Source organism: Zonotrichia leucophrys, chromosome 2, assembly GCF_028769735.1.
Source record: "Zonotrichia leucophrys gambelii isolate GWCS_2022_RI chromosome 2, RI_Zleu_2.0, whole genome shotgun sequence".
NCBI classification, from domain to species: Eukaryota; Metazoa; Chordata; class Aves; order Passeriformes; family Passerellidae; genus Zonotrichia; species Zonotrichia leucophrys.
In genome coordinates this window covers 65,168,436-65,195,082 of record NC_088171.1, presented here as the reverse complement: position 1 = coordinate 65,195,082, position 26,647 = coordinate 65,168,436, and the positions used below count along the sequence as shown (strand labels likewise).

General features: G+C 41.3%; 1 protein-coding gene across 16 annotated transcripts in view; it reads left to right on the top strand.

The window, feature by feature from the left end:
* The window catches only part of PHACTR1 (phosphatase and actin regulator 1), a 304,933-nt gene that overhangs the window by 155,080 nt on the left and 123,206 nt on the right, over nucleotides 1–26,647 (top strand). For 2 of the 16 annotated variants that reach the window (XM_064705260.1, XM_064705252.1), the window contains exon 1: nucleotides 7,778–8,068. The exons of 12 other annotated variants lie outside the window; for them this stretch is intronic. In XM_064705260.1, coding sequence (XP_064561330.1) covers nucleotides 7,819–8,068 — 250 coding nt within the window. In that variant the 5' untranslated portion in view covers nucleotides 7,778–7,818. Of the gene's footprint in view, nucleotides 1–7,777; nucleotides 8,069–8,140; nucleotides 8,312–26,647 lie in introns of those variants that run through there. 2 more of the 16 variants (XM_064705263.1, XM_064705253.1) reach the window with 2 other exon arrangements.

Genomic DNA, 26,647 nt, shown 5'->3' with positions numbered 1-26,647 from the left:
GGCTGGTGATCTCAGTAGCCAATAGAGAGTTTCTGAGATAATAACTATCTATTTTATTGCTTGGAAATAAATCTTTTGGTCTGTCTACCAATTTCAAGCCACGCTCATATTTTGGATGTATTACTTCAACAAAGATTCCTGCAGTATGATCCTTCTCCATAGCTTTACCTGAGAAGCAACTTTTATAAGTAAAGATTATCAGCAGGGAGTGTTAGTCTCTACATTCTTGGGGAAGTCATGCTATTTGATATGATCAGGAATTAATTTAATTAGTTATGTAGACAGAAATATGAGGGCAGTTTGTGCTGAGAGCGATGCTTTTGCAAGCTGATTGACTTTGCTGCAATTGCCTGTGATGGGAAGTTCAGTTTGACCTATTTTCTTACACTTTCCTTAAAGCCAGATGACTCAGACCTTTCTGGAGCCAGGGCAGACAGAGCACTGTGTATGGCTCAGTCCTTGAGGGGTTGTGACAGGAAGTCCTAGACTTCTGTGATTTTGTGATATTCGTGTCTGTCCCACATACTCTCAAAGGGATGGAGATTCAGGATATCCAAGTGGCAGTTCTAGAAAGACTGATGTTTTCTCAGGTGTCTGAAATTGATCACCCAGGATTTCCAGGCACTAGAATGAAAAGCAGATTTTTTTTTTTCTCAGTATAGTTTATTTTATTCTTGTCTTGAGACATAATTCTTGAGAAAACATGGAGAAAATCATAGTGGCATCCTGGAAGATGATGACTGTGACCTACTTTACTGAGTTTTCTTTCCATCCAAAAGTGTCCAGAAAAGGCTGTTCCAAGTCATAGGTTTATCACAGTAGAACTTTGCTAGGTTCCACCAAGTTTCAAGTTTCTCTATTGCGTGTTGTAAATCCAGGGCTTCTGCTGTATTTTCCTTGTTACTTTAACTGAAACACTTGATTTTGTCCAAATTAAGGTTCTTCTTATGAAACAATTGTAATGCACAGCTCTAAAACCCTCATATTGCCTTCTTTGCTTTACTTTTCAAACATGTAGTTTTACTTGGAGCCAACAAAACCATAAGTGCCTGGTTTTCCATATCCGTAGGAAGCAGTATAAAACAAACCCATTATGTGGGAGCAGTACTGCCAGTTTGTCAGCCAGAGGTGACCAGTGCTTGACTTTATTTATTCTAGAGGCTTGGACTCCTCCTCTGGACCTTCCCCTCCCTTTTTGCTATCTAGGAGCAATTGTGACAAGAATAAGTCATATTCAGATTTTTTCCCCCAGGGGCTTGCTAGACACAAAGGTACACATAGGCACACTGACTTCTCCCCCTACTGCGCTTTTTTTAGCAGGCTGTGGGGGAACAGAACCTTGTGAGGAATTATAGATGCAGCCTGATACCTGACTGTGGGTTTAGTTTTGTGAGGTTTTTAAAAATATTTTTCTGCATGTATATGTAAGACAGCTCTGGGTTTGATGGAAGGAAAGAAGAGGGTGGAGAGCTGTTTCTTAATTTTTGCACAGAAAGAAAAAGGTATTTTGGGGTGGTGTGGTGTGTTAAAATCCATGGTATATCATACTTTATTCTCTCAGTGTCAAGCAGGGAGTAACTAGCAAGGAGGCTGCTGCAATGATATGGGTCTTCAAGTCACCGGTGCTGTTGCATTTTGGTATATTTAAAGTGTGCAGTTAATGTCATGGAAAAATTCCAATTAACTTGAATAAGCACTGGGTCAGGCCCATATTTTGTGGTGAATCTTACTAGTAGAATCTATTCCCACAGTTCCAAACACATGGGGCAAAGCAATTACCAGTGTCAGACTGCTGTCTGTATGCTCACATCAACGCTAAATATGATCCTTCCTAAATGGAATTATTAAATTGGCCACACAGGACTTAATTCAGATTCCTCCTTGGTTTCAAACTTGTAATTGCAGTGAGGTTTTTGGAACTACTTTTTGTTAACTTTAAGATGGCAGCTAAATGCTCAGTTTAGGTCATGCAGGGGTGCTACCAAGTCCTAATTCATGCCTCTGCTCTATCCTTTTTCTGTTGTCAAGGCAAAAAAGGCTTCCATTCCTCTGAAAGCTATGCAGGATATGCAAAGTGCTTCAAATCGATCATAAAACTTCAGGGCATGCCGCATCAATATTAGATACAAAAACTGAGAGTGGATTTTCTAAGACGGGAGGTAATGACCTCATTAGGACTGTAGTGACTAATGGCTCTGGTGCTAGGATTTGCAGTAAGCTCTGCTACAGCAAGAGCTTCAGCTGTGATTTCAGCATAAAGATTGTCTTCCTTTCAGCATCATCTAATGCTAATGTTTGCTTGCTCAGCTGTTTTGGAACTCCAGACCCCACACTGGTTCATTGCTGATGTTTACCCTTAGCTTTATCAGGCCTTTAGACATTAATTGCACATAGGTGTTTAGGCATTCAAATGGCAGCTCAGCAACTTTCCATCTGTCCTGCTAGGTAGGATGACATCTTCCTTTTTATCCTTAGAAGGCCTTTGCCATCAGTAGTTCTTCACTTTTGCAGCAAACAGGTGTTTCTAAGCTTATGTGGTTTCTACGTGTAACCTTTTCTGTTTGCTTTCTTCACACCATATGGCGTCACATTGAAATATAGCAGGGCTTCTCCTAAATAAGGAGAGGACTCCATCATGGCAAAGCATATGCACAGGATGTGGAGAGCCCTGCAGGTAGAGCAAGAATGAGATGGGTAATGCTTCAGCAATATTGCTGGATGTTGAAAATCCAGGAAGGGGCATTTTCTTTCCTTTCTTCTTCCTTCAGTTTGCACTTGTTTGTGCAGAACTCATCACCTGGGTGATGGCAGTCTTTGTCTCTCCTGGGCCGAAGACTGCCAGGAGTAACTGGGATTGTTGCTTAAGAATGTGTTTACAGCTGCAAAACTAAAAAGGTCATATTCTATTTTGGCCTGCTGGAGTCTCAGGCTGATTCTCCCTCCTCCTTGCCCTCCCATTTTTGCTGATGTGCCACGTAGTAAGCAGAAATACTGTCAGCCTAGCACCCTGGAGCCCCTGCCATGGACCAGAGTCCTCCAGCTGCAGTAACTGCCTGGCCAACAGAAAATATTTGGATAGCCAGGTTTGAATTGTACACTGCAACTAGAAAAATTCTACACCAGGCGACAAACTCCTTTGACAAATGTCAGCCATCCTGAGGTGGTTTTGAGGGCATTTTTTTGATAGTAAATTGAAGATGTTACCAAAGGAAGTACTGTGCTAGGGGCTGATTCCTGTGTTGTAGTCAGTGATCAAATTGTACTTATTTCCCTCTTTACTCCAAGCTGATCAGTTTGTACCACTATGTGTAGCACAACACTGATGTATGCATTAATCACCAGAGCAGCTGGTAATTAATTTATTTATCTTTTATCTCTTTTTTATTCTCACTGGGATGTTTATTACCATGAGCAGAGGAAATAAGAAGGAAAGTAAAATATTTATAAAAAATTGCCAAGTACCGGGGCATCCCTGTGAAAACATCACTGCCTAAATAGACTGTAAAACATGAATCATAGTGTTTTGGTTAGAAAGACTAAACTGCTGAGAAGTGGTGCTGCCTTGTTAGACTTGCATTTATCTAGCATTTTTATAGGAACAGTGCCATAGCTTGTTCAGGGGAACACTGCAGATCTGCAAGACAACATTTGTACTGAAGAAACAAGGATCAGAGGCTTCCACACAGTTTCTTTTGTGCACCTATTTGTGCTGGAAGAGAGAGCCTGTCCAGCCCACACAGAAACCTCCCTGTTGTTCAGCTGAGGGCTGTAAGGCACACTTCAGGGGTGTCCTGACTGGCATTTTGCACAGTGCCACAGCTTAGAGAAAGAAGTAAGAAGGAATATTCTTCTCTGTAGAGTGGAGAATGCAGCTGAAAACTTGCCTGCTCTTTGAGGGCACAGTGTCCCAAAAAAGACTCTTATTAGCCAAGTGATCTCTGACATGGGAAGACATGGTGAAATGGGGAAAAATAAAGGCATGACAGTGTCAAGCTTCAGAGATTTTTGTGCAGGTAAGTCATCAGTCAGTCATCTGTTTAAAGGGGATGCTGCTTCCATTTCTTCTTTATGGACAATGGAACTGGCATTGTCCTTAATGGCAGAGGCTGGAGGGGTGAAAGAACTAAAGGTACAAGTGGTTTCTCAAGCTTACAGAAGAAGCAAACGTGGCCTGGGAATAGGATGCAAGTTTGTTGATTCACTGTCAAATAACGAATTATCTGACATCCTGTTCATTGATTTTTGTTGTCCACTGTGCAATCAAATTATGCCAAGGTTTGTAGCTGTGTACTGAGGCAGTGAAAGAGTTATTAGACCTTTTTCACTTATCTTTACAAAGGCAAAGCAAGTCCTTTTCTGCAGGACTACTGTAGTACATTCATTTTACATTATTTGTCCTGGAACTGATTAGCAGCGGCAGCTTTCACAGTAATTAAAGAGATCATAATTAAACTTATTTTTGTTTTATGAGCTGTGGCAAATTCAGATTCTCTGTAAGGCAGCTCTTAGGAATGAAGGCAATTTGCATGTTATAGCAAAGAGCATGTTACAGGAGACATACTAGCAGATAGCTTCAGGGCTTGTTTGCATTCAAAATACATAGCACCTGGAAGCAAAAATTTACTGGGCTTTCTCCATGATAATTTGGGGCTCTTATTCACCAGTTATTTAATTCCCAGTTGTCCACAAACATGTCAGAGCAGCTGGGCTTTTGCAGTCTCCCGGGATCTGCTTGTAAAACTCAGTCCGCTCTGGTAGTATTTGCTGGTTCTTTCACAGAATGGAGTGCATGTGAGGCTGAACTAGAAGGTAGGTGGTAGTCTTCTAGTCTCTGCCTGAGAAAGAAGTTGCTTCTGTCCCTCTCTAAAAGTTTTTTGGGTTGGGGAGATAATATCAGAGTCAGTAAAAAGGCAGTGTTTAGATATGAAGTCTATTTTCAGATCCAAGTTGAATTTTATAGCTTTAGAATCAAATGAGTAGCTAGAGGAGGGATAAATACTGTTGAAATAAAATCAAGTGAAACAAAAAAAATAAGTCTGGAGTGAGTGAATTGTTTGGGCTAAGCCTGATGCAAAATGTTTTTCCTGTTCCCCCTCTCATTTTGCTATAAACAGTAAACCTCTCTCTCTCAGTAAATTTGAAAAGTCTGTTGATATTCCCTCTGTGATAAACAAACAGCTTCAGAGAACCTTAGATTATGATTTAATAAAATTTGTCTGAAAACCAGAAACATCAACATCACTATTCTTTAGGCAAGGAGCTGAGATATCAAGAGGTTGTAAATAAATTGTCTGAGGTCATAGAGGGAGGTTGCAAAAGACTGATGACTTGACCCAGTTTTTCATGTTCTAAGTGTTCCCCAATTCCTGAACTACAAGACCATTTACCTTACAAGACCAGCTCTGCTGATTGTATGACTCTAGTTTTCTTTCTTAAGACAGGTGAGACACAACACCCCAAAACTGCCCCAAGACAAGAGATATGATATTCCAGTTTTGCATTCACCCTGCATTTCATTAACACTCATATTTCCCAGATTCAGGGAAGCTGGCATTTGAATGTGCTTTCCTCTCCTGACCCATTTCCATAATGCAGCAGTACTGAGTACCAGTGACAGTGTGAACTCTATGCAAGTTCAGAAGGTGAATTATGATCATGTCTTCCACTCACCTAATTATTTTCTGAATCACAACCAAACTGAAGGTGTTCTCAAAGGCAGTGAATAAGTTAGAGGGAATTCCACTGCGAGTGTCTGAACTGCTGTCTGACTGCTGGGAAAATCAAACTCTTCTCAGCCTTTACTTTCCAAATGTATAACATAGCAAACAGCACCTCAGCATCATGCCTTCAAAGGGATGGCTTTTCAGTGCATTAACACAGAACTACACACTTACATGCATTTGGGGAACTCACCTGCTTATTCCTGAATAAATGTGCATTCCCTGTTCTCCTGCCACTTATATGAAGTGGGTAGGAATTTTAGATGAGCAACACATGCAAAATCAAGTCCTTTGGGGCAATACATCACCTGAGGTGACCAACTCTATTCAGCATAAACCCACATACATAGCCCAGTGTATAGGATGCTTGTGTGGCTTGGTGACCAGCATAATTCTGCTGAATGCCTGCTTCAGTCTGTATTTCTGTGAGATCTGATAGCACCTTGGCTGATTTGTGAACTCTGCTGAGAAAAGTAAAGCCTTGCATTTGGTTTCAACTCCCAGGAGTGCCAGGTGAGAAGTCAGACCTGCATCAGAATGATGCAGAGCAAGTAGGTCAGCAGTTTCATTGTATGCATCTTCTGTGTGCCTCTGTGTGTGTGTGTGTGCATGAACTTGAGAAAATGGGAAACCATGGCAATGAATTAAGTTTCTGCTCTGTCTTCTTTAGGCAAAAGTCTCACTGACTGTTTCATGTGTAGTTTAAGCGTATCAAGGCTGTTTTGTCCTCATGTTGCAGTAAAACATGGGGCAACAATATGTGGAAATGATAAAGAGTTGCAGAATGAGTGGATTTCTTCTAACAGTGAGTGAGGGCTTTGGCTAAAAATAAGGAGAATGGTGTTATTCTTTGCCGTATTTCATCTGCCCCAATTGCACTCTCTCTGCTTAGTGCCTGCCAAACTGATAGCTTGCTGAACATTTAAAGAACCAGCACTCACATTCCTGTAATAGCAGCCAGAATAGCTGAGGTTATCATCTCTTCTTCAGGCTTTCCTTCCCAGAACCTGCAAGAAGCAAGCATCTTTGCCCCTACTCCTCCAATTCTCTATGTCACAGGCACTGTCCTGAGCTGCTGCTTCGGCAGGTTGGGCAGTTTGGGTTGTTTACCAAGCCGTGAAAACACACAGCATTTTGGGGGCAGCTGGACAACAGATTGATGTGTCTGGCCAGGGATTATAATCCCTTTCAGGCAGGGGGAGTTTTGGAAATGCAGGCAGCCTGGAATGATTAGGCTGTTCTCTGGAGCAGCTGCAACTGTGGGCAGGAGGCAAGGGAGACAAAGAAGTTCACTGCCTAGATAAGCAGTCACACAGTGTGGCTCAGCCGTGGCGGCTGAAGAGCAGTGCCCCTGCAGGGGCTCTCGGGCCCAAGTCACCAGGCGGTGCCAGCCATTGTCCATGGCCGCCCTCTTAAGCCCTGCACGAGCCGGACCAAGCACCTTATCTGGCTTTTATAAGAAGCGAAGGGGGGAAAAAATCGGAATGAAAAGCGGGTGGGGTTTGGTTTTCCTGGGGCAGCCTAAGCGGCGTGCCCCTGTGCCCCCTTGAGCCGCAGCCGGAGATGATGGAGAGCCGGGGAGGAAGGTTTGCAGTCCGCTGCCGGACAGTTCTTTGTGTGTACATCATTAATTCCGTGGGACGGGCCGCGCTGCCGGCCCTGTTGCCGTGTTCTCCAGGCCGGAGCACGGCGGCGCTGGCAGGGCCGGGCTGTGCCCGCCATCCCGCAGGGCCGCGGCCCGGGGCGCACGGAAATGGGGGAGGGCGTGGGAGAAGGGCATGCAGCGGGAGCGGGAAGCCAAGGGAGGCTCTGCCTCCTGGGTGTCCGCAGGCGGCAAGGTAGCCAGAGGTGTGCCAGGCTCCGCCGTGCCGCCAAATGTGTCCGGCTCCCGCGGCTGAGGGAGAAGCTCGGAGCGGGGACGCGCTGAGCATCCTCCAGCCCTGCCCGGGGGATTGGTTAAGGAGCGGGGTCGCGGAGGGCAGGCAGCAAGGCTCAGGCAGCGCTTCTGCCTGCTCTCCTCCCGCCTCCCCCTCTCCCCCAGCCCTCCCCTTCATCCCTGTTGTGTGTGGCAGCTAAACACCGAGGCGTGCGGGAGCGGATGGCGGATTGCACGCACGCCAGGCAGCCTGGGATGCTGGCTTTTCCTTCTGCTGGCTGCGGGCAGGGCTCGGTTTCGGACATGAGTGGAGAGAAACCTAAAAAGAAAGCTTTTTATCTCGTGAGGATGAAGCCACTGAAGGAGCCCACCAGCAGCACTAACAACGTCTCGTTTGTGATACAGTATCACATAGGCAAGGAGATCAAACACATTTGCAGCAACTGCAGTCGCGGGGAGGAAGCCCGTGACGGTGAGTGCCGAGATCCTGTGGGTGTAGGAGCGAGGCAGGGAGCGCCTGTGCTTGCTCGGGGGTGCGCGGACATGTGTGCGCTCCCGTCGGAGCCTGGGATGCTCGGCTTGCTCCTCCACAGATCCCAGGGAAAGAGGAAAGGAGGCGCGGGAGCAATACGCTGGGCATTGATTCAGCCTCTCGATCAGGGAGATGCCAAAAGGGACGGGTCCCTTCATTTGCCTCAGAAGCTTTGTGCTAACAGTTAAGGCACCAACTCTTCTCCTATTTTCCCATTCCCTTTTCTCCCCAGTTGCTATAGAAATTGCTGTTTGTATTGATTGTGTTTTGTTCCCATTCCTATGAATTTTAGATCAGGGGTTTTTTTGCCTTGATACATCAACTTTTTCCTTGTCGTGCTGCAATAGAGTTTGCTTGACTCAACTGAGTATCTGGAAGATCTGGTTTATCAGGAATACCGCTAGTGTGATTTTCATCGTGCTGTCAAATGCATGGGGGAAATTGTATTTTTATTGGAATTAATACAGTGCTCTTGAGACAACTGTTCTCATCCCTTCCCCCTCTCCTTTTGGGGCTGAGCAAAACCTCTAGAGGGTATTCAGGGAGTGACGGTGTAATCAATCACAGGTGTTGCTACAGGTAAGTATATGCTTTTTATGTTTCTAGGAATGCAAATATTTGAAGGCAACAATGACAAATTCTCTGGATTTTGCTGAAGTAAGCTATTAGGAGAAGCTGAGAACTAGGAGCAGCATACAAGCATTCAGGCAAAAAATAGCCTCACAGATGTTACCCCACATTCTTGTTCAATGTTGTATTACTTTGCTTTGCTGTGTGGATTTGCATGTTACTTAGGACTGAAGGCACTCGACTTAGGTCCCTATTAACTGATGTGGTATACAGATCTAATTTTCTGAAGGTCAGGGAAAGACTTTTTTTGATGATAAATGTGAATTTGAAATTGTTAGCGTTTTCTGAGCTGAGGTTCTTAGTAGTTGTTGGCACTCCATTTTTCAGCTTTTGACATTTAGGATAGTATTATTACTATTATTAATAATAATAATATTTTAATTAACCAACTCTGCTTTCATTTGCTCTATACAAAAGAACAAAATATTATTTGGGAACTCATGGTTCTTTTTCAACCACAGGTCTGCAGTTTAACAAAGTAACCATGCATTTGCTAATGTCTCTTCAGAATAAGCATCCTGCTAATGTGATTATAATTTCTTTGATTAAAAAGCAGCTAAAGCTGAACAGAATTGCTTTTGGTGAATAGGGAGAAGATAGCCTGAGAAGCCTGGAAACTCACAGTGGGTTAAGCACTCTTTCTGCTTATGCCACTACAGCTGAGGGAAGAATCTGATGAATGCTATGTAAATTGTTGAGTGTTTCCTTTCCTGTTATGTGCTGCTACTGACTGCAAGCCCCACAGCTTTAAAGGAATGGCTTTGTCGAGCCAAAGCCGTAGTATTTACTTTACACTACTAGTGTAATTTATTTATCCTTAAAAGCAAATGAAGCCATTTATAAAATTATGCTTTCCTAGTTTAATTGAATTGACCTAAAACTCAATTGCATCAACATCTTTTGCTGAGTTTTTTTTGGAACTGTGTACTTGAAATCTTAGCACAGTAAGAAAAGAATATGCTTTCCTCCCTTTTAAGGCACACATGTACACATGGATGCATATGAATGTATAACTCCAGTTACTTGTACCTCTTAGCAGACTAATAGGTTTGTATTTTAGGGGTTTTCTTCCTTTTCTATGTTTGGTTATTTAGCTTCAAACCATTACATACTCCGAGGGCAGGCTATGCCTCTTGGCAGGAGATAATCTAGTAGCCCTAGAGAGGCAAAGAACAGAGCAGAGAGGCTCGCAGCCAGCAGGCTTCCGGGGCCGTCATCAGTCTGGTTTTGCCCCCTCTTTCTGTGGGGTAGGATTTCATTCTGTGTCGTGCAAATGATCATAATTTAAAAAGTAACTAATACCAGTGCAGCCTTAATCTTTTCTTTCCACAGCATACACATCTATGAGTTTCTTTCAGAAAGTCAAGAAACTCTTGTCCCAGCTATGCTGCCTGGGGACACTCACTGATTTGACTCTGACACATTTTTCAGCATTGAAAAATGCCAGGATTTTTTTGTTGGTTTTTTTGGGTTGGGTTTTTTTTTTGGGTTTTTTTTGTTTTGTTTTGTTTTGTTTTGTTTGTTTTTTTTTGTTTTGGTTTTTTTGGGGGTTTTTTTTTTGTTTTTTTTTTTTTTTGTTTGGTTTTTTTTGGGGTTTTTTTGTTGTTGTTTTTTTTTTTTTTTTTTCTGGTGAATACCAGTTCTGGACCTTTTGGTGCCTGGAGGGAAAGGATGATATAATGAACTGAAATTACACAATGATCATATCAGACAGATCAGGTAAAAATCTGTGACCAGCTCAGATACAGAGAAACCTGTCAGGATCTCAAGATGCCCATGCATCCTCATAGTTGCACAGTCTAAAGAACCTTTAGAAAGGGGACCACTTACTACCTTTTATAAGGGAAATGTACAGCACTTTGCAATGTGAGCACCCCCACCCTCCTATTCAAATTATGTATAGTTTATATAATGTCTTGCAGGTCTGTAGCTGCTCTAGTGTACCCAAATGTCCTGTGTGGATCCTGTGATCTGAGCAGCTTTTGTATTTGTTGGAACCATGTACAAAGACCAGTATTCAGTCCCTATGGCATAGGCAGATCAGTTGGACACATTTATTTAATGCTGAAATATCCTCCAAATCCAGTTATGAGTCCTGGATTCTAGTCATTGTCTTACTCTACATTTTCATTGTTCTACTACTCTAGAAGGAAAATTTATGCTGAAACTGAGGGAGATCCTTCAGATACCATCAGCTAATCTAGCAAAAGTCATGACTAGGAGAATACTAAAAGAGATAGCCATGAAACTGAAGGAAAATATGGAAGCAGGTACTGAGTCATATGATATCTTGGAAGGGAGGTCATGTAGTTTGGAGAGAAGTTGATGAAGAAATTTGACAATGCAGATGGGCACACTGAAGTACGGGTAAAAGGAGTTGGTGTAGATGCAGCATTTTGATGAGGTAAAAAAATAATAAGTGAGGAGCTCAAAGATAAGCAGGAGCCTACAGTAATAGGATGAAAATGGAGATGGTTTAACCATTGGACTGAAAAGAATGGATATATTTAATGCTAATTTAGTTGCAAAATAGAAAACAACAAGAGAGGTCTATAAAAGCACCAATACCAAAAGGTTGGGTGATAGAATAACAGAAACTGTGTTGAAAATTGAGTGGTAAAACTGTACATGAGTGAAGAATGAGATATTCAAGACAGCATGCCAGAGAGGCAATCAGACATGGTGGACTGAACTGAGAGGGAGGTCAAGTGAAGAGAAATGTGAGTCACCTCCAGGAATACAGGAGCAATCAGGCCTGAGCTCTGAATGCCAGGAGCTGTGAGGGAGATGTTGGGAGAAGCAGAATGGAGAAGAGTTGCAACAGTCCAAAGAAACAACATACAAGAATTGAGGAGACAACACAGATTGCTCCAAAATCATGAAGAGGAATGAAAGTGTTTTTTAAATGTAAATATGGAGAAGTGGCTGATAATCTAGTAGAGCAGAAGGAGCTAGAACTGCAAGAGATCAAGGCATGCTGTAATGCTAAACATCTGGTATGTACAGAGCACTTCTCAGTGTGCTGATTTTGGTGGTCTCTGTGAGGGTTGTGATAGTGCTGGGTCATAGCAGATGACGTGACTGATGAACAACAGTAATCAGAGAAACAAGGAAAGGAAGAGGTTTGTCTGGTTTTATTTATTTTATACTGAAAACTGACTGCAAATCTCAGTGTCCTACTGAATGCTGAGCCTGGCTCCAGAACGTGCTTTAGACAGATCTCTACTTCTGTATGGCTAGAAAGAACTGTAAAGACTTCAATGACGCCCAGAGATGACCTAACAGAGTGAGTGGAGCAACTGAAGTGGGATACTTTTGATTTTTATGCAGAGGATCTGACAAGAAAACTTGAGTTGGAAGAAGTTAACTTAGGAGTGCATTGGAAGAGAAGGAATTCACAGAGCTAAGTGGTTTTTTATCACTGACAAATTAGGGTTCTCAGCTCAAGGGTTCTCTGTAGAGTATCTCTGGGCAGCTTCAAGCATGTCCATCATATATCACACTGTACCCAAGCTCCTTGTCTGTGAAATGGAGATTGTGGGATTTCCTTCCACTTGCTGCTGGTCTATAAATAGATTGTGTCCTTTAGTGGGGAGAGGGAGGAAAGGACCGTCTCTTGCCATTTGTATTCCTAGTTCCAAGAACTGTGTGGCTCAAAGTTTTTAGGTTCAAGTGTAGTGGAAGCACAAATAATGCAAAGAATCAACATACCCAAAAGGTTTCATTCAGAGCTGACAGTCAGTCTATTTATTATGTGCTCCTATACTTCATGGTTTTGCTATTTAAGCAGAAATTATTATAAGATCTTATATATGCATGAAAATCAGCGTGGACTGAGATACTGTTGCTATAGGAATTCTGACACTTGTTTTTCTGACGCTGCCCATCCTCTAGAGCTTCTAGATAAATATCTTTTCCAAATAGAAAGGGGAGAGCTGTGTATGGGGTCTTGTGCATGTGTGTGTGTGTGTGTGCGTGTGTGTATGCATGTGTGATTCCCACCTGGAACTGAAGACTTATTTCTTTTAACTGGGAACTTTTAGAACATTTACTTTAGCATCACTTAAGAGATTGTCTCTGAGGTGATTGTATTGCTTCCCACAGAAGTAATTACTAAATTAAATAGTTATCTTCTAGACAAACTGTAAGCCATGCAAGAGCTATGTATAGAAATAAGTTTTACTTCACTAATTCTCACATAATTTCAGACAGTAACTGCTTTTCCATTACCATCTGCAGAGTGAGCAAAGTATGTTGCTATGAGGCATTGCAGTCTTTTACAGTGGTACCTGTCAAAAATCATGAGATATTTTGGAGTGAAAAAATTATACTGCATAGAATAGAAAAGTAGGTAAAAAAAACAGTGTACCTGGTCCTGTTGTGAAGCGTGGGAAGCTGAAAAACATGTTTGAGGTAAAGACACACACTGCTAATACAATTATGCAGTGTGTGTCTTTAGTCCCTGAGGGATAGTTACCCTAAACAAGCAGAGAGGGAAAGGCATGGGCTTCATTGCTGAGTGAAATATGTTTCAAACAGATCATAGAACCAAATCAGCTTATTTTTGGCAGTTGAACTCTGTAGTGTTTGATTTGGGTGAATATGGTGCTATGCTAGAGAAAGTTGATGGGATCAAGCAAAGATGCTCCACATCCCAACAGGTTGCTGGTGAGCTGGGTGGCCCACTTTGTTTCCACCAGCATTACTTTCTGCTCTGGATGATACAAGCCCTGGGTGTTTGGCAGGATGTGAATAAATGTGCCTTCTAGGAGGAAGGTGTGATGCCTACTCATGGTAACTTTCAGACAGCAAAAGCCCATGGCTGCCAGGACATGATCCTTTAGCTTTCCTTTACTAAGGAGTGGAGGGGGCAAAGTCCCAGCACTCTGCTCCCATCACTTTGTCTTTCACTTTGGGGACTAACAAAAACTCATCAGTAACCTGTGGGTTTGACCTGAAATCAGGCTAGCAGGGATCTGTTAGTGCTGCTGCAGATGGGCATGGCCTGCAAGCAGGGAGAACAGTGGGGAGGAAGAGAAGAGGAACAAAAAGCTCCATTTAGGCTGTAAGAGGCTGTCCCCCTGGCTTACACATTTGCCAGGACTAGCAAATGCGAGTGGCTGACCCGTGAGATGTGAGATTTTCCTTAAACACTGGCAATTCTTTCAGTTGGCTAGTCTGCAGCTGAAGAAAAGAGATGGGGGAAGAGAGGAAGTGACATTTATGTCCCAAAATAAACCTGAAGAAATATCATGAAGCCTGGAGCAGATCATTAACTGCTCACAGGCATCTCTGTAGTGACTAACTCTCATCCTGTTAAACTGCCTGTAGCAAAAGCTGCTGGCCACAAAACAAGCCAGTTGTGTACCATTCCAGGTGACACTGTGCTGGCAATAGCAAATTCACAGCCCAAGTTTGCATGGGCTGTCACCCAGCAGAGCTCCAGGCTTAGGAAGATGTCTTGTCCAAAATAGCAATATAATTTACCTTATTAACAGAAACTGTAAAAAAAAATATAGTTAGTGAGCAAGTTCTTCACTTTGGTAAATTAGATAGTATGAGGAGAAAAAGTGTACACAAGATTGGGTCAAGCTTATGCAACTGGATGACTAAGTTCTTTATTTTCCAGTGAAAACTTCTGTGTCCTTATGGAGGAAATGTTTGCCACCTTTTCTGGGAACTCTGTATGTCTTTGTCATTGATTTGAGGACTTTTAGGAACAAAACCAACAAAGATGCTGGAATTGGTCACGATGGCTCAGCACCCCCTCATTTTTATTGCACATTGCTGACATAATGACATGGATAAGAGGATACCTCAATTCTTTGGGTCTTTAGAGAGCAGATAGCTTGTCTGTTTCAGTTTTGTCTCCCTTTCCAATGCTCTAAGTTGTCATCTTTAGATAGCATTTTACCATCCTGCTTTCTGTCTGAGAACCAAGTTTGTAGTCTTGGTATATGAAAGCTTCTTAAATGCAAAGATTGAGGCAACACCAAACACACACACAAAAAAATCATTTTCTTGTGGAAATTTCAAAAAAGCAGTTTAAATGCCATCAAGTATGATGAGAGCAATATAGTGGTTTTCCTATATTTACCAGTAATTATATGCTCAGAGTATTTGTTGCCATCCTAATTAATATGCCTGGTTTTGATTCTTCTATATCAGGTTACACACATCAGAAATGTAATACAGAACTATTTGATAAACCATAAAAGGCCACAGATTTTCCATGTGCAAAGTATGGAGCAATTTGTAGAAAAGGGGCAAGACGTAGATGGTGGCATAGGTCATGGAGTGGCATGTTCTTGTTGCATGCTGTTATTACCAGAGTACTTCAAACCACCTACTATGAACCTGGCTGAATAAGTTTGGCTTTCTGTGCCCTTTTTTACTTCCTCCACCCCTATGTCGTATTCTATTCTTTGGTCCCTGCCCAGGTGGGCAGCTGGATTCTATTTCTGTGTTTTGTCTTTTCTTATTCTCTTACTTGCCTAAAGATGTTTCTCTTAGAGAGTGATTTGCTCATTTGTTTTTGGAAGCTTGCAATTCTTTAGAAGAAAATTAGATAGAAGTACTTCACTTTCCAATCATTATTGAAATTGATTCTATTAATATTGTCACTGCCTGTCAAAGCTAAACAGCAGAGAAATACTGTACTGGGTATGGGGAGAAGAGATCAGAAGACTCAGTATTCTGCCATGTGATGTCCCTTTCTTTCTTCTCTTTTTTTTTTTTTTTTTTTTGGCTTTTCTTTATATATCATATCATTAAAAGCAGAAGAGTTCATTTATGGGCTCCTTGACTGATGAGCAAAACCTATCCTTTGAGTATACTGTTGTATATATGACATTTTCATTCATTTCTGCTCCCTCAGCAGAAGAGGTAGGCTTTCTACATCAGTTTTTGTATTGTAGGATTTTGTTTCTTAATCTATTTCAGTGACTGGTAGTAAATGCATAACTATTCCTTTGTATGCTCTAAGATCTTGTTTGTAATCAGACAATACCAAATTTGACTTCCTGTTGTTGACACCTTACTCAGCCCACTATTAGCCAGAATCTAATTTCAAGAGCACAGTATAAGCATCTGCAGTACCATCATGCTAATAGTCTGCCAGGATGTCCAAGATTAATTGGATATATTTGTAGTCTCTTTAGTGGATCACACCAGGTCTCACACACCGTCCCAAATCCATTACCCAAACCCCAGCATCAGGGGACTGGTATAACTGAAGGGCAGCACCAGAGTGTGCAGTGGTTAAGCCAGCTTTGTCTGCATGTTTCAGGGGCTTTCTTAAAAACTGGAGGGTACTGTGATGTTTGCCATTATCTAAATGAATGCAGCAAAGCTGCAAAGGGGTGAAGTTGGGACACACTTGGAGGCCCTGTTTCTCCTTTGTGACTTTGATTTGCACGCTTCTCAGAAAATAATGATGTTCTTGCCATCCCTATGAGGTGGAAAACTGTCCTCTTGCTGGTTTTTTGCTTTTGTGAAGTGACATGAATCTTCACTGGTCTGTTGCTTTTAGTCTCCTTGTCTCAGAAAGGATTGGGTGGAGAGGAATAAGACAATGTTTGATCATGTCACTGTCATCTCTCGCTGACTTTTCTGGCTTTGGGTTGAGCTTACTGAAGATAAGGCAAATCTAGCAGAGCCTTTGCCTTTGGATGAGACTCTTAGATTCAAATGATGAGTTATTTCTGTTGCTCTGAGAAACAATGAGCACTTGCTCTCATTTAAATCAAAGATAAAATCGGCCACTATAAAATCACCTGCTGCAGCTTCTTTGGAACCACTAGACATAGCATTTTGCTTGGTAATGTGCAGGCTACCCTGCCTGAAACATGCCCAAATCACAGTGCCCATAGCCAACATTAACCTGTGCTGTTGAAAGAGCTGTCATGGACAAGCAGTGTTCCTCCCTGAAAGGAAGCTCTGCATCCCAAGTGAGAGAAACCACAAATGAGAGATGGCCAGACCTGACTGACTGTCTCTGCATAAACAGTGGAAATTTTTAAGGTCTGAAGATATGACTCAGGAATAAAAGACAAACATGTCCCCAGTTTGCCCCAACACTCCCCACCCTTCCCCAAAAATAAAATTGTGTCCAAAATGTCCAAGGAGAAGAGGAGGGCAGGTTTCTGCATATTTATGATTTAGAGTGTGCAAGTCAGGACATAAACTGGGGCGAGACCTGCAGGCTCCAAACCCTTGGTTTGTGTAACTTCGTTTGTTATTACCGTGCCCATTTCTTTGCCCTAACCAGAAGTGTTCAGTATCCATGACTTGCTGAATCTCCAAATCCCAAGGGTTGCAATTTAGGATGTACAGCCTCTTGTGCAGGGAGAGCCTAGCGTATGTATTGATTGGGTCATTTTGAAAAGGCTGTAAGATGTACTTCAAATCTTCCCTTTCCTTCCTCCTGCCCTGAGCTGCACAGCCCAAGGCTAGGATGACAGGTTTAGTGCTGCAGTTCAGTAGGCACTCTCCCCTGTCACTACTTAGGAGAGGAATCTTGCCCTGTCATCTTTTGCATGACATCTTTCAGGCCATTAGTCTAATGGCTTCATGCAATAGAAGTGCAGGGAATAAAATTAAAATGGATCCAATTGTTTAATTATCTTGGGGGAGATTTAGATAGAGAATGATTTTTATTTCACCTCCTAAGAGAAGTTGATCATCTGTTCAAAAAAACCAGAGACTACTGGTATTTTAAATCTTCTGGAAGCACAGAAGTGTAATGTTGGAAGTACTGAGTCTATCAAGTCATGGCAAGAAACAGGAGTCTAAGTGTCAGCACAATGGGTCCCCAGCCAGGTAATAAGTTACATAGACTCTCAAGACATTTACAGAAGGCTGATCATTTTTATTAAGAAAAATACTTTTATGCCTTAGTTCACTACAGGTGGACCTAATTGGTCCTCCAATCAAAACACCATCACTATTGGCTAATTAAGAAACCACCCTTTGGTAAATAAATCTCCATAACACATTCCACATGTGCACAATACCAGGTGCAGCCAGTTAAGATAAGAATTGTTTCTTATTCTTTTCTCTGATCTTCTCACAGCCTTTCCCCAAACAAAAAACAACAACAACAGACAACTTGCCTGGGAAAGTTGTCTGTTTCTGTCTGTGATCAGAGAGCTGCTGCCACATCTAAGTTTTGTTAGAAAGTTTGATAACTATTTTTTATCTTCAGTTGTAGGCTAAGGGGTGTTCAGCTGCAACACAATTAGTTTATCTTGGTGTTTGTTGTCCTTTTAGTACAGATTCAAGAATAAACAGATGGAAATGTTGGTAAGCAGACTTGAATGCATTGGAGATCTTAGGATAAATAATTAGAATACTCATTAACTACATTCTGACAAATGAGCCAGGCTTGGAAATGTCACTGTAGTCTATTGCATCCATAGTCTATGTGTTAACAAGTTTCTCCAAAGTATTGATGATCCATATATTCACATCCTTACGGACTGTAGACATGGTTCCTTATCTCAGCAGTCCATGTCATAAAGATTATGGCACCATCTTTATCTCTCTGTACCCCATGCATTGGCTGCAGTTACTTTGACGTTTCTGATGCTATCTGAACCTGTATGTGTGCAGCTCCAATGTTATTTTTAACATGGTGACTCTATCAACCTTGAGTCTGGTAAAATAAGTAAATAAATAAAATAAATAGAAATGTTATTTCTTCTGTATCATCTGAAATTGAACTCATATAAAGGGTATGTGTGTCATGCTGCTGTAGTGCTTTATAGAATCTTATCTTTCCCATTTTACTTTCCAAGCTGCTTAAAATGTCAACACTGATAAAAATTCAGATGCACAGACTGAACAGTCAGCAGTGTAGGTGCACAGACATGTGGGTGTAGGTGCATGGACGGATGGATGGGCAGACGGTGGAAACTATTTGAACCAGAAGTGAAACCAGAATTTGAAAGACCTCATCCCTCTCCTCCCATGCACCAGCAAAATAGGATGCTTTCCTTATGCTAGCACATGGGTTTTATTGGATGAATAACAGTTTTGAAATTTGGGTTCGCCCTGAAGGGAAAGCCAGGTGTGGAGGCTTGTGTGGAACTTTGACTATTTGAATCTGAATTGCACCCTGTTGAGAAGTAGAAGAGTGAGATGAGTAAAGCTTTCATTAATATTCACAGTCCCAAAATAATTGTCTGTGGTTTTATGGTCACGAGAGTGAGATGTTGTCTTCCAGTGACCTGCTGTGGCACTTAAGACAGAATATGCTGCCTGCTCCAGCTTTTGAATAGAGAAGAGCAGAATAGTTTCTGACCCACTGCTCTCTGTAGCTGGCAAACTTGAGCTCCTCTAGCAGTGTTTGAAGAAAATTAGACATGATACCTAAATGGTAAAGAAAGGAGGGACTCATGAGGCTCAACTGTGTAGCTTCCTCTCCTTCAAAGTCCACTAAGTCACATGCATTAGCAAGCTAGAACTAGGGAGATGTTTCCTTCTTTCTTTCTTGTGTGTCTCATTTAAATAAGGACAGCATTTTCCCTGCATTATTTGACTCTAGTTACTGATGTGCATTTGCTTTTCTATGTGTTTTTGTCATCTGAGTCAAATGCCATTTTCCTTGTGAACTCAATGTGCTCATGCTGAGCATAGAAATCCATGAGCCTAAAAGAAAATAGGGAGATCATGTAGTTCCAGTGAACTGATGCTTCTTTCTCTTATTCATCTCAAGTTGGCAGAACAGGCAGTTCACTAAACAGCAAGACAGGCATCAGTTCATTAATACATCTGCTAGCATTGCATAGAGGCTCAAGAAGGACACTTTTTGGTGGGACAACAATTAAAACAACTTTGGGGTTGTTTTAATTTTTTTAAATTTTGTCAGCTTTCTCTGGCCATTGGGCCCAGTGAGATAAATGATTTTTTTAAAAAATACAGACCTCTATAAAGATGAGCATTACTTGTAGAGTTCAGCAGATCTGAGCTAGTGCACCTGTTCTCTGTGCTTACCAAGCAAATTCTTCACTTGCTATGATTAATTTAGTTCAGATTTTTGCATTATTATGGCATGTAGACCGAGTTCCAATTTTATATGTTTGTGTATTAGTACCTGCAGTCACATACCTGTTTTGTTTCTTGTTTCCTCCCTCTTTAACTAAATGCTTGAGAAATTTTTCAATCTGAACACCACCATAAGCCTTCTAAAACTTGGTATGCTCAGCCAGATGCCATGGTTCAAGATAGTCTCTGACTTGTGAATTCAAACAAAATGCTGTTTAGCTAAAGAGATTTTTGAACATTAGGTTTGTGGGGAAAATACTCCAATTCAGTTGGAAGAGCATATAACATTTGACTTGACAGGGATTTGTGATACTTGTAGGATGTCATATAGATACTTCTCCTAAAAGAGAACTTAAGAGTACTTAAAATTGAGAACCTGTTCCTCATAGGTTATATAGAAAAAGGCAGTTTATATTGCCAAGAACTGCTCAGAAAGGCTTATGTTGTACTTGTTGTGGTTTGTTGTTTTGGTTTGGTGGTTTTGGGGTTTTTTTTAATCATCCGCTTGGTAGCAGAATCTTGATGATTTTGAAAGGAAACTTTCAGCATGAAGGCAAAAGAGATTTCATCAGTTTGTTACTTTATCCAATACCATCAGTGAAGGGGTGAAAAGAGATCCCTTTGTTTTAATTGCAAGAAATATCAGGGTTTGGTTTAATTTCATCCTTCTTCTAGGCTGAAATGAACCATTGTGCAGATGCCTATCACACTTACCTTCATGATGTTGAAAATTAACTTTGCTGCCAATTTCATGGCCAAGTGACTCTGTATAGGCACATCCCAGTGTGCTGCTGAATGCTCTGCTTCCATTTGCACCTCATAACATGCTGCTGGCTCCTCTCTCAAACACCACAGAAAGGCATCATTCCCATCAATACAGTGGAAAGCACTCAGTCACACCCCATGCCCTAATGTCTTCTCTGCCAATTTCTTTAAGGTAAATTTTAGCATTCTGGAAAGGACCCTTTAGCAGCTTTGGCCAGTTCCTAGATGGTTTGGGTAAAGTAATTTGACTCCTTGTGACCTTTGTCGTTCACTGTGCTACAATCAGGATTTCATTCATTTCTTTCTGCTAGCTTTATTTCAGAGTTTTTTCTGTGATTGTGTTTTCTTGGTTCCCTGTAGTATTTTTTTCCTTAGCTGTGATCTAAACCCATTCTCATTTTTTGAGCTATTTCTGGGTGCTGGATTTGGAATAATTCATGAGCTTGAAGCTACATGCATAGGTCCTTCCTTTGACTGTAACATTTCTTAGGCAGATATACCAATTTGATTACTTGATGGGCACCACCTTTTTTTTCAAGGCAGCAGCAGCTTTTTAGGAACCAGAGATTTTCCTATACATCTATAGAGCAAGAGCAATATCCTGCAGAGCTCAGCAACCATGAGACACCCTAGAACTTTATGCTAAAAAAGATGGCAGAAAAAAAGTGAAATCATAGCTATGAAAAACACACAGAAAAAGTCAGTGTGTTTTAGCCAACAAATTATCATGCTTTATTCATGACCTTAAAGGAATTGTGGATGTTTCTGTCCCCTTTGAGTATTCATCTTTGAAACTCAAGCCTCTACTGTAAGGGCCTAAACTAAACTGTCATTTGAATGAACAAAAAGTTCTCATTATAACCATAGGTACTGCTGCACTCAAAGCAAAAGTGTTTAGTACTTATTGTAAATTCCTGATCATGGATACAGATTGTCTTCTTTCAGAGAACATATGAAACTTTTTTTTTTTTTTTGCTAGGCTGTTACTGAGGGAGGTTTTAAAGCTCATATTTAGGTTCATTATCAATGTGCCATTTGGTATAATTACTCCTTTCCTCTTGGCCAACTTCATATCAACTTCTTTAAACAGAAACAGTTTCTTTTTCCTAAGGGAAGGAATGCAGAGTTTACAGGGAATGGTTTGAACTTTCTAGCTCTTAATAAGGTGGTTTTTTCCTCTTCTCCCAGCCATTGCAGTAATTAAAAACTCAATTTTTTATCTTTATGGTGATAGTGGTGAGATGGTATCATTGTATTTAGGAAGTTTAATGTTTGCAATGCCGTTTTCTTAGTAGGATTACTTTTAAAAAGAGGACAGTCCTCTCTCAAGTTTCTGAAAAATATAAATATATGCCTTCTATAGCACACATTTCTAGTAAAATAAAATATTGGATATGGCTACTTCCAGTAATGTCAAAAGAAAAAGATCAGAAATTGTTTAGTCCATCAGAAACCCCCTAAGAAATTTAGAAGGATTCAAATATTTTTTCTGGGATTTCTCAAAATAAACAGCTAGCCTTTAGCACTAGTCGTTTATTTTTAAAAGGGTGGAGAGCTTCCCTGATTTCTAGTGAAGACTGGTAGAGCCAAGGTGCTCTGCTATGTGAGCAACTGTATCTTCCTCTGTCCACATGGCAGTTAGGAAAATTTTCACCCACTAAGAGAAACCTAGCAAAATGTGAGCAACAAACCCATGGGCTTTTGTGGACTCAGTCCTTTTCTTGGTTTGCTTTGTGTTTTGCCACTGAGTAGAATTTGTAATTCAGGCTGGTTTAAGAGAGAAATCCAACCATGAAAATATAATCATTACTAGCTCCTTCAAGAAGAGAGTTTCAATCACTAGCAAGCTGAAACAAGCACAGGAAAAAATTTTGTGCACTGTTTCTTCATCAGGATATATTTAGGAGTTGAAGGTACCTGGGCTTCAATTTCTGTTTTTTCTTGTTGAATGGGTTAAAGATTTGCTGGAAGGAAGACATCTTCTCTATTGCCCTTAGCTTTGGCTTTCAGGAAGAACTTGAGCTGTGATGGATGAGACTTAACTCTAATTGATAAGTTTGGGTATGACTGAAAGAGTAGTAGTGTTCCCTGGGAAAATCAGAGATGTGGGCTTAAGCCTTTTCAAAGGGAAGATGAAAGTGACCCCATGATTCTCCTTTCTCCCATGTTCTCTGCCTGCTCTAACAGAAAAGCCCTTGCATCTCATCTTACTTCCTCTGCTTTCTTAAAAGTGCAAACTGTGCATCTCCTCCCTGCTTGTCAGTTAGGAAGGATAAAAATATCCCTTCCTTTCAAGCTGAAGTTTTTTACTGGAGCAGTTCCTGGTACCTATGGAAGTGTAGCCCCAAGAACAGTGTGAGATCTCTTCTGCTTTTGCTGGCCCTGTTTTTCTCTTGGCTGGTTTTTGGATGGGTTCCACTTATAGTGACTGCTCTGAGTCTTATTTTGGAGCTGCTGAGTCTCCTCCAGACATTGTGTGTGATGCTCAGGATAGACCTTTGGTGTCAGCTCCAGTGTCTGGAAACATGACAGTGATGAGCCACAGTACTGTTTATTTTATTTAATCTGTAATCTATATGAAATAAATGCATAAAAGACAGAAAACCTAGTGAGTGGTAAAAGAAATAAAGGATACAGAAAACAGTTGATATCAAAGAAATCTAAAAATCCTTATTTTCTATAGTTACAGATTTTTAGGAAGAGATTATATAGCTATTGGTGACATAACCTGATAAAGTGCTTTTGTTGCAAGTGAAAATCTTATGTACTATCTTATGATACAGAAAATATCTGGTGTTTTGAGAGAATTCATATCTGTAAAGACATGTTTACAGTGATGCATTCAGTGCAGTGTAGTTTGCAGAGGTTAAAAAAGTGGCTTTCAGATTGCAATCAGCATGAATAATTTACGTTTTACGTCAAAATGGGGATGAGTCAAAAGCAGGGTCCTAGAGGGATTAGACTTCCAAAACTATTCTCTGCACTTCTGTGCCAACAAGAGAAATTAATAGACGGTGATAGAGAGACTGTAGCTGAGAGTAGAGCTGTACCTTGGTGTGGTACCTGTGCTGAAGCAGGCGAGGTTAAGAGATGAGAGACTCCATTCATGGACACAGTGTGAAGTGCTGCACCTGAGGACCAGGAATAATTGGCAGGGGTTTGGAATGCGAGTGCTGCTTAGCATGCAGAGGAAAGCTGCTGACAGGCTCTTCATGGCTCATAAAATCACTATGCCAGCTCACTGCCACTGCAAATGCATATGTCCAGTGGGAGCTGTTCTCCACCAGTCAGGTAATCATCCTCATTTGGCAAGACTGCGCTTAGACTGCTGCGTGGCATGCCTTGTCTTTCATTGGAAAACAGACCTTTGAGGAGTTAGGAAAAGTTTAAATGGTCAATTCACATAGTAAAGGCAAGGCTGATGGAAATTAATTCCAGGTGCAAAAGGAAATTAAAGGGAAACAACTGAACGTAAGATAATGGAAGAGCAGAAAATAAACGATTTTCCTGGAAGAAAAACAAGGTGGTTTTTTAATTGAAAGTGTTTCCATTTGGGTAAAGAGTAGACATAAGTGCTCAGCAATTAGAGGAGTTTTTCAGGTTTCCTGTCATTTCAAAAAGACATATGGTGTGTCTGCATCTTGTGTTGAGCAAAGCTGCTAGAATAAGGTCCATGCAGTCTGAAGGGAAGGATATTTGGGGTGCAAGTTTAAAAGAAACCTTGCAACAGGAGCTTGTTGGAAACTTAATCTGCAGAATAAAGGTTGGTTGGATGTGGATTGGAAATTAGTAGTATTATGTTAGGGGTTTTATTTATATAGAGTTCTTGTCATTGAATAATATGACACATTTAGTTAATTGCATCTTTAGGGCCAAGATAATTTTCAGCCTGTTACTACAGATTTGTGTAAATGTAACAGAAAGCAAAAAGTAGCCACTGGAACTTCCTAGAAAGAATTAAAACCTAACTTTTTGAAGTAAATTTCCTTTTGATTAAGATAATCATGTGTCTGACTATGAAAAATGAATGTTAAGAAAAGGTCTAAGAGAAAACTTGGTGTGATTACCAGTGAGGAAGGTAATATTAAAGACCACCAGTGGGATGGGTGGGCTTCAGCCTTCAGCAATGAAATTGCTCTTTGTACCCAAATGCTGTGATGTTTTTTCCTCTAAAATGGAAGCTGGATAATATGGTATTACATATCAGCTACATTAATACATTAAGTGATTCCCAGACAGTGGTGGGAATGACAAAACTGGCTGTGTTCCTCCAGGAAAACTTCATAAGTTATCTCGTCTGTGAGAGGGCTTTTGATCTGCATGCTGTCCTTCTCAAATCCAAAAAGTAGGCAACTGCTATGTTGTCTCTTACTGGACTTTCTGGAAATCAGCACCCTACTGAAAGATGTGGGAAAATCATAAGAACATATAGAACAGGTTCAAGATGGCCTGGCCTCTTCTTTTCTTTGTAATTTATTTCAAATATGTACTTTTTTCTATATTACTTGGATGCAAAGTATTTCAGTTTGTGGTGGGGTTCTTTCATTAAAACCCCATGTCTTACTTTAGCCCTATATAAAGCCTATGTGAACTTCAGAATTATTAAGAACTACAGTAAAATATTGAGAGCTGCCTCACAGCCAAACAGCCCATGAAAAACTCTCAGGTTTAGTTTCCCCATTGCTAGCTCTGAAATGACAGCTTGGACAGAAGAAAGTGGGAGGGGAGTGCATCACCCTCTTGCCATAAGAGCAGTTCCCAGTATTTCTTTGTGTCTCAGAAAGATCTCTCATATCCTGGAAAAAAATCAGAACAAGTTCCCAAAAGCAATGAGTATCAGCAGCACCTGTGACCCGTAAAGATCACATTTGTGGCACCAGTGTCAAGATGAGATCTCCACAGTGTGACTACAGGTACTAATGCACACTGCAGTTCCCTCTCCCAGTTCAGCAGACTGATCAGGCTGGGACTGCTAGGACTGCTTTCCTCTTTGAAGAAAAAAAAAATAGAAAAAGAGTGCAAGGTCTGGGTTACTTTCCATTCCTGCAAGTACCAGCTTTTTTGGGAACAGCAAAGGTGTGAAATCAGCCTACGGAGCCTGCTGTCAGCAGTGGGTGTCGCAGCCCACAGCCAGTCAATAGCTATTATGAGCCAAAAAGGCAGAGAAATCCAGCCAACTTGAGCAAAAGATGCAGCAGAGGAGAGCACAGAATTCTGGCATTTGCTTCTTGCGTCGTGGTCTGCTTTTATTCTAGCTGTATTAAAACTGTCATGGCTTTATGCTAATGTGGTTTATTCCTGGCCAGTGATTATTATGCTTTGAATTAGCAGTGCTCTTGAGAGCATTTCTCATGAAAAAAAATCATGTCCTTCTGAGAAATGCGAATGAGAAGGAAAAAGAGTGGTTACTTGCATTGGCTTGGAGCTGTGTGTGTGTTTGGAGAGGATGAAGGAGAAGGGACACTTTCATGACTGATGCCAGGCACTGCAGGACTCTGAGGCCACAGATTTGTGTGTAAGACAGTACTGAAATTCAAGGAAGAGCAGTCAAAATGTGGAAATGGTTTTGACACTGTGTTTGGCTTTCAGTGAACCTACCCTCTGGGTAAATTATTTTTTACTCCAGTGTTAGTTTTGCCTGACTGTAAATCCATACTCATTTACCCTGAGTGGGAAAAGCTTCCCTAGGGGCAGTGAGAGCGCAGCTGGTGTGAGACAGAGTTGTGTTGTGAAATGGGGAGTGTCTTTAAGGGGTGTTGGTTCTCCAGGAAATGGCCTCAGCAATACCAGTTAGGACCAGCTAGCAAAGAGAAGTTGTTGCAGCTCTGAGATTTCATAACAAAGGCACTTGCATAGCAGAGATCTTGGCTCAGTGATGGTGAAAAGGAGAGAGGGTGAGCAGCAAGAGGAATTTCAATGTTTCAGCTGTAGGTTTGTTAGCAGGAAGCCTAATTCAGCAGCAGCAGCAGTAGTGTCATTCCCAGTTTGCTCAGTGGGCCACTTCTGTGTCCCCTCAATAAGACACCAAAGACAATACCAGTCCATTGCTTTTAGCAGCATCTCTAAAAAATCACAGCA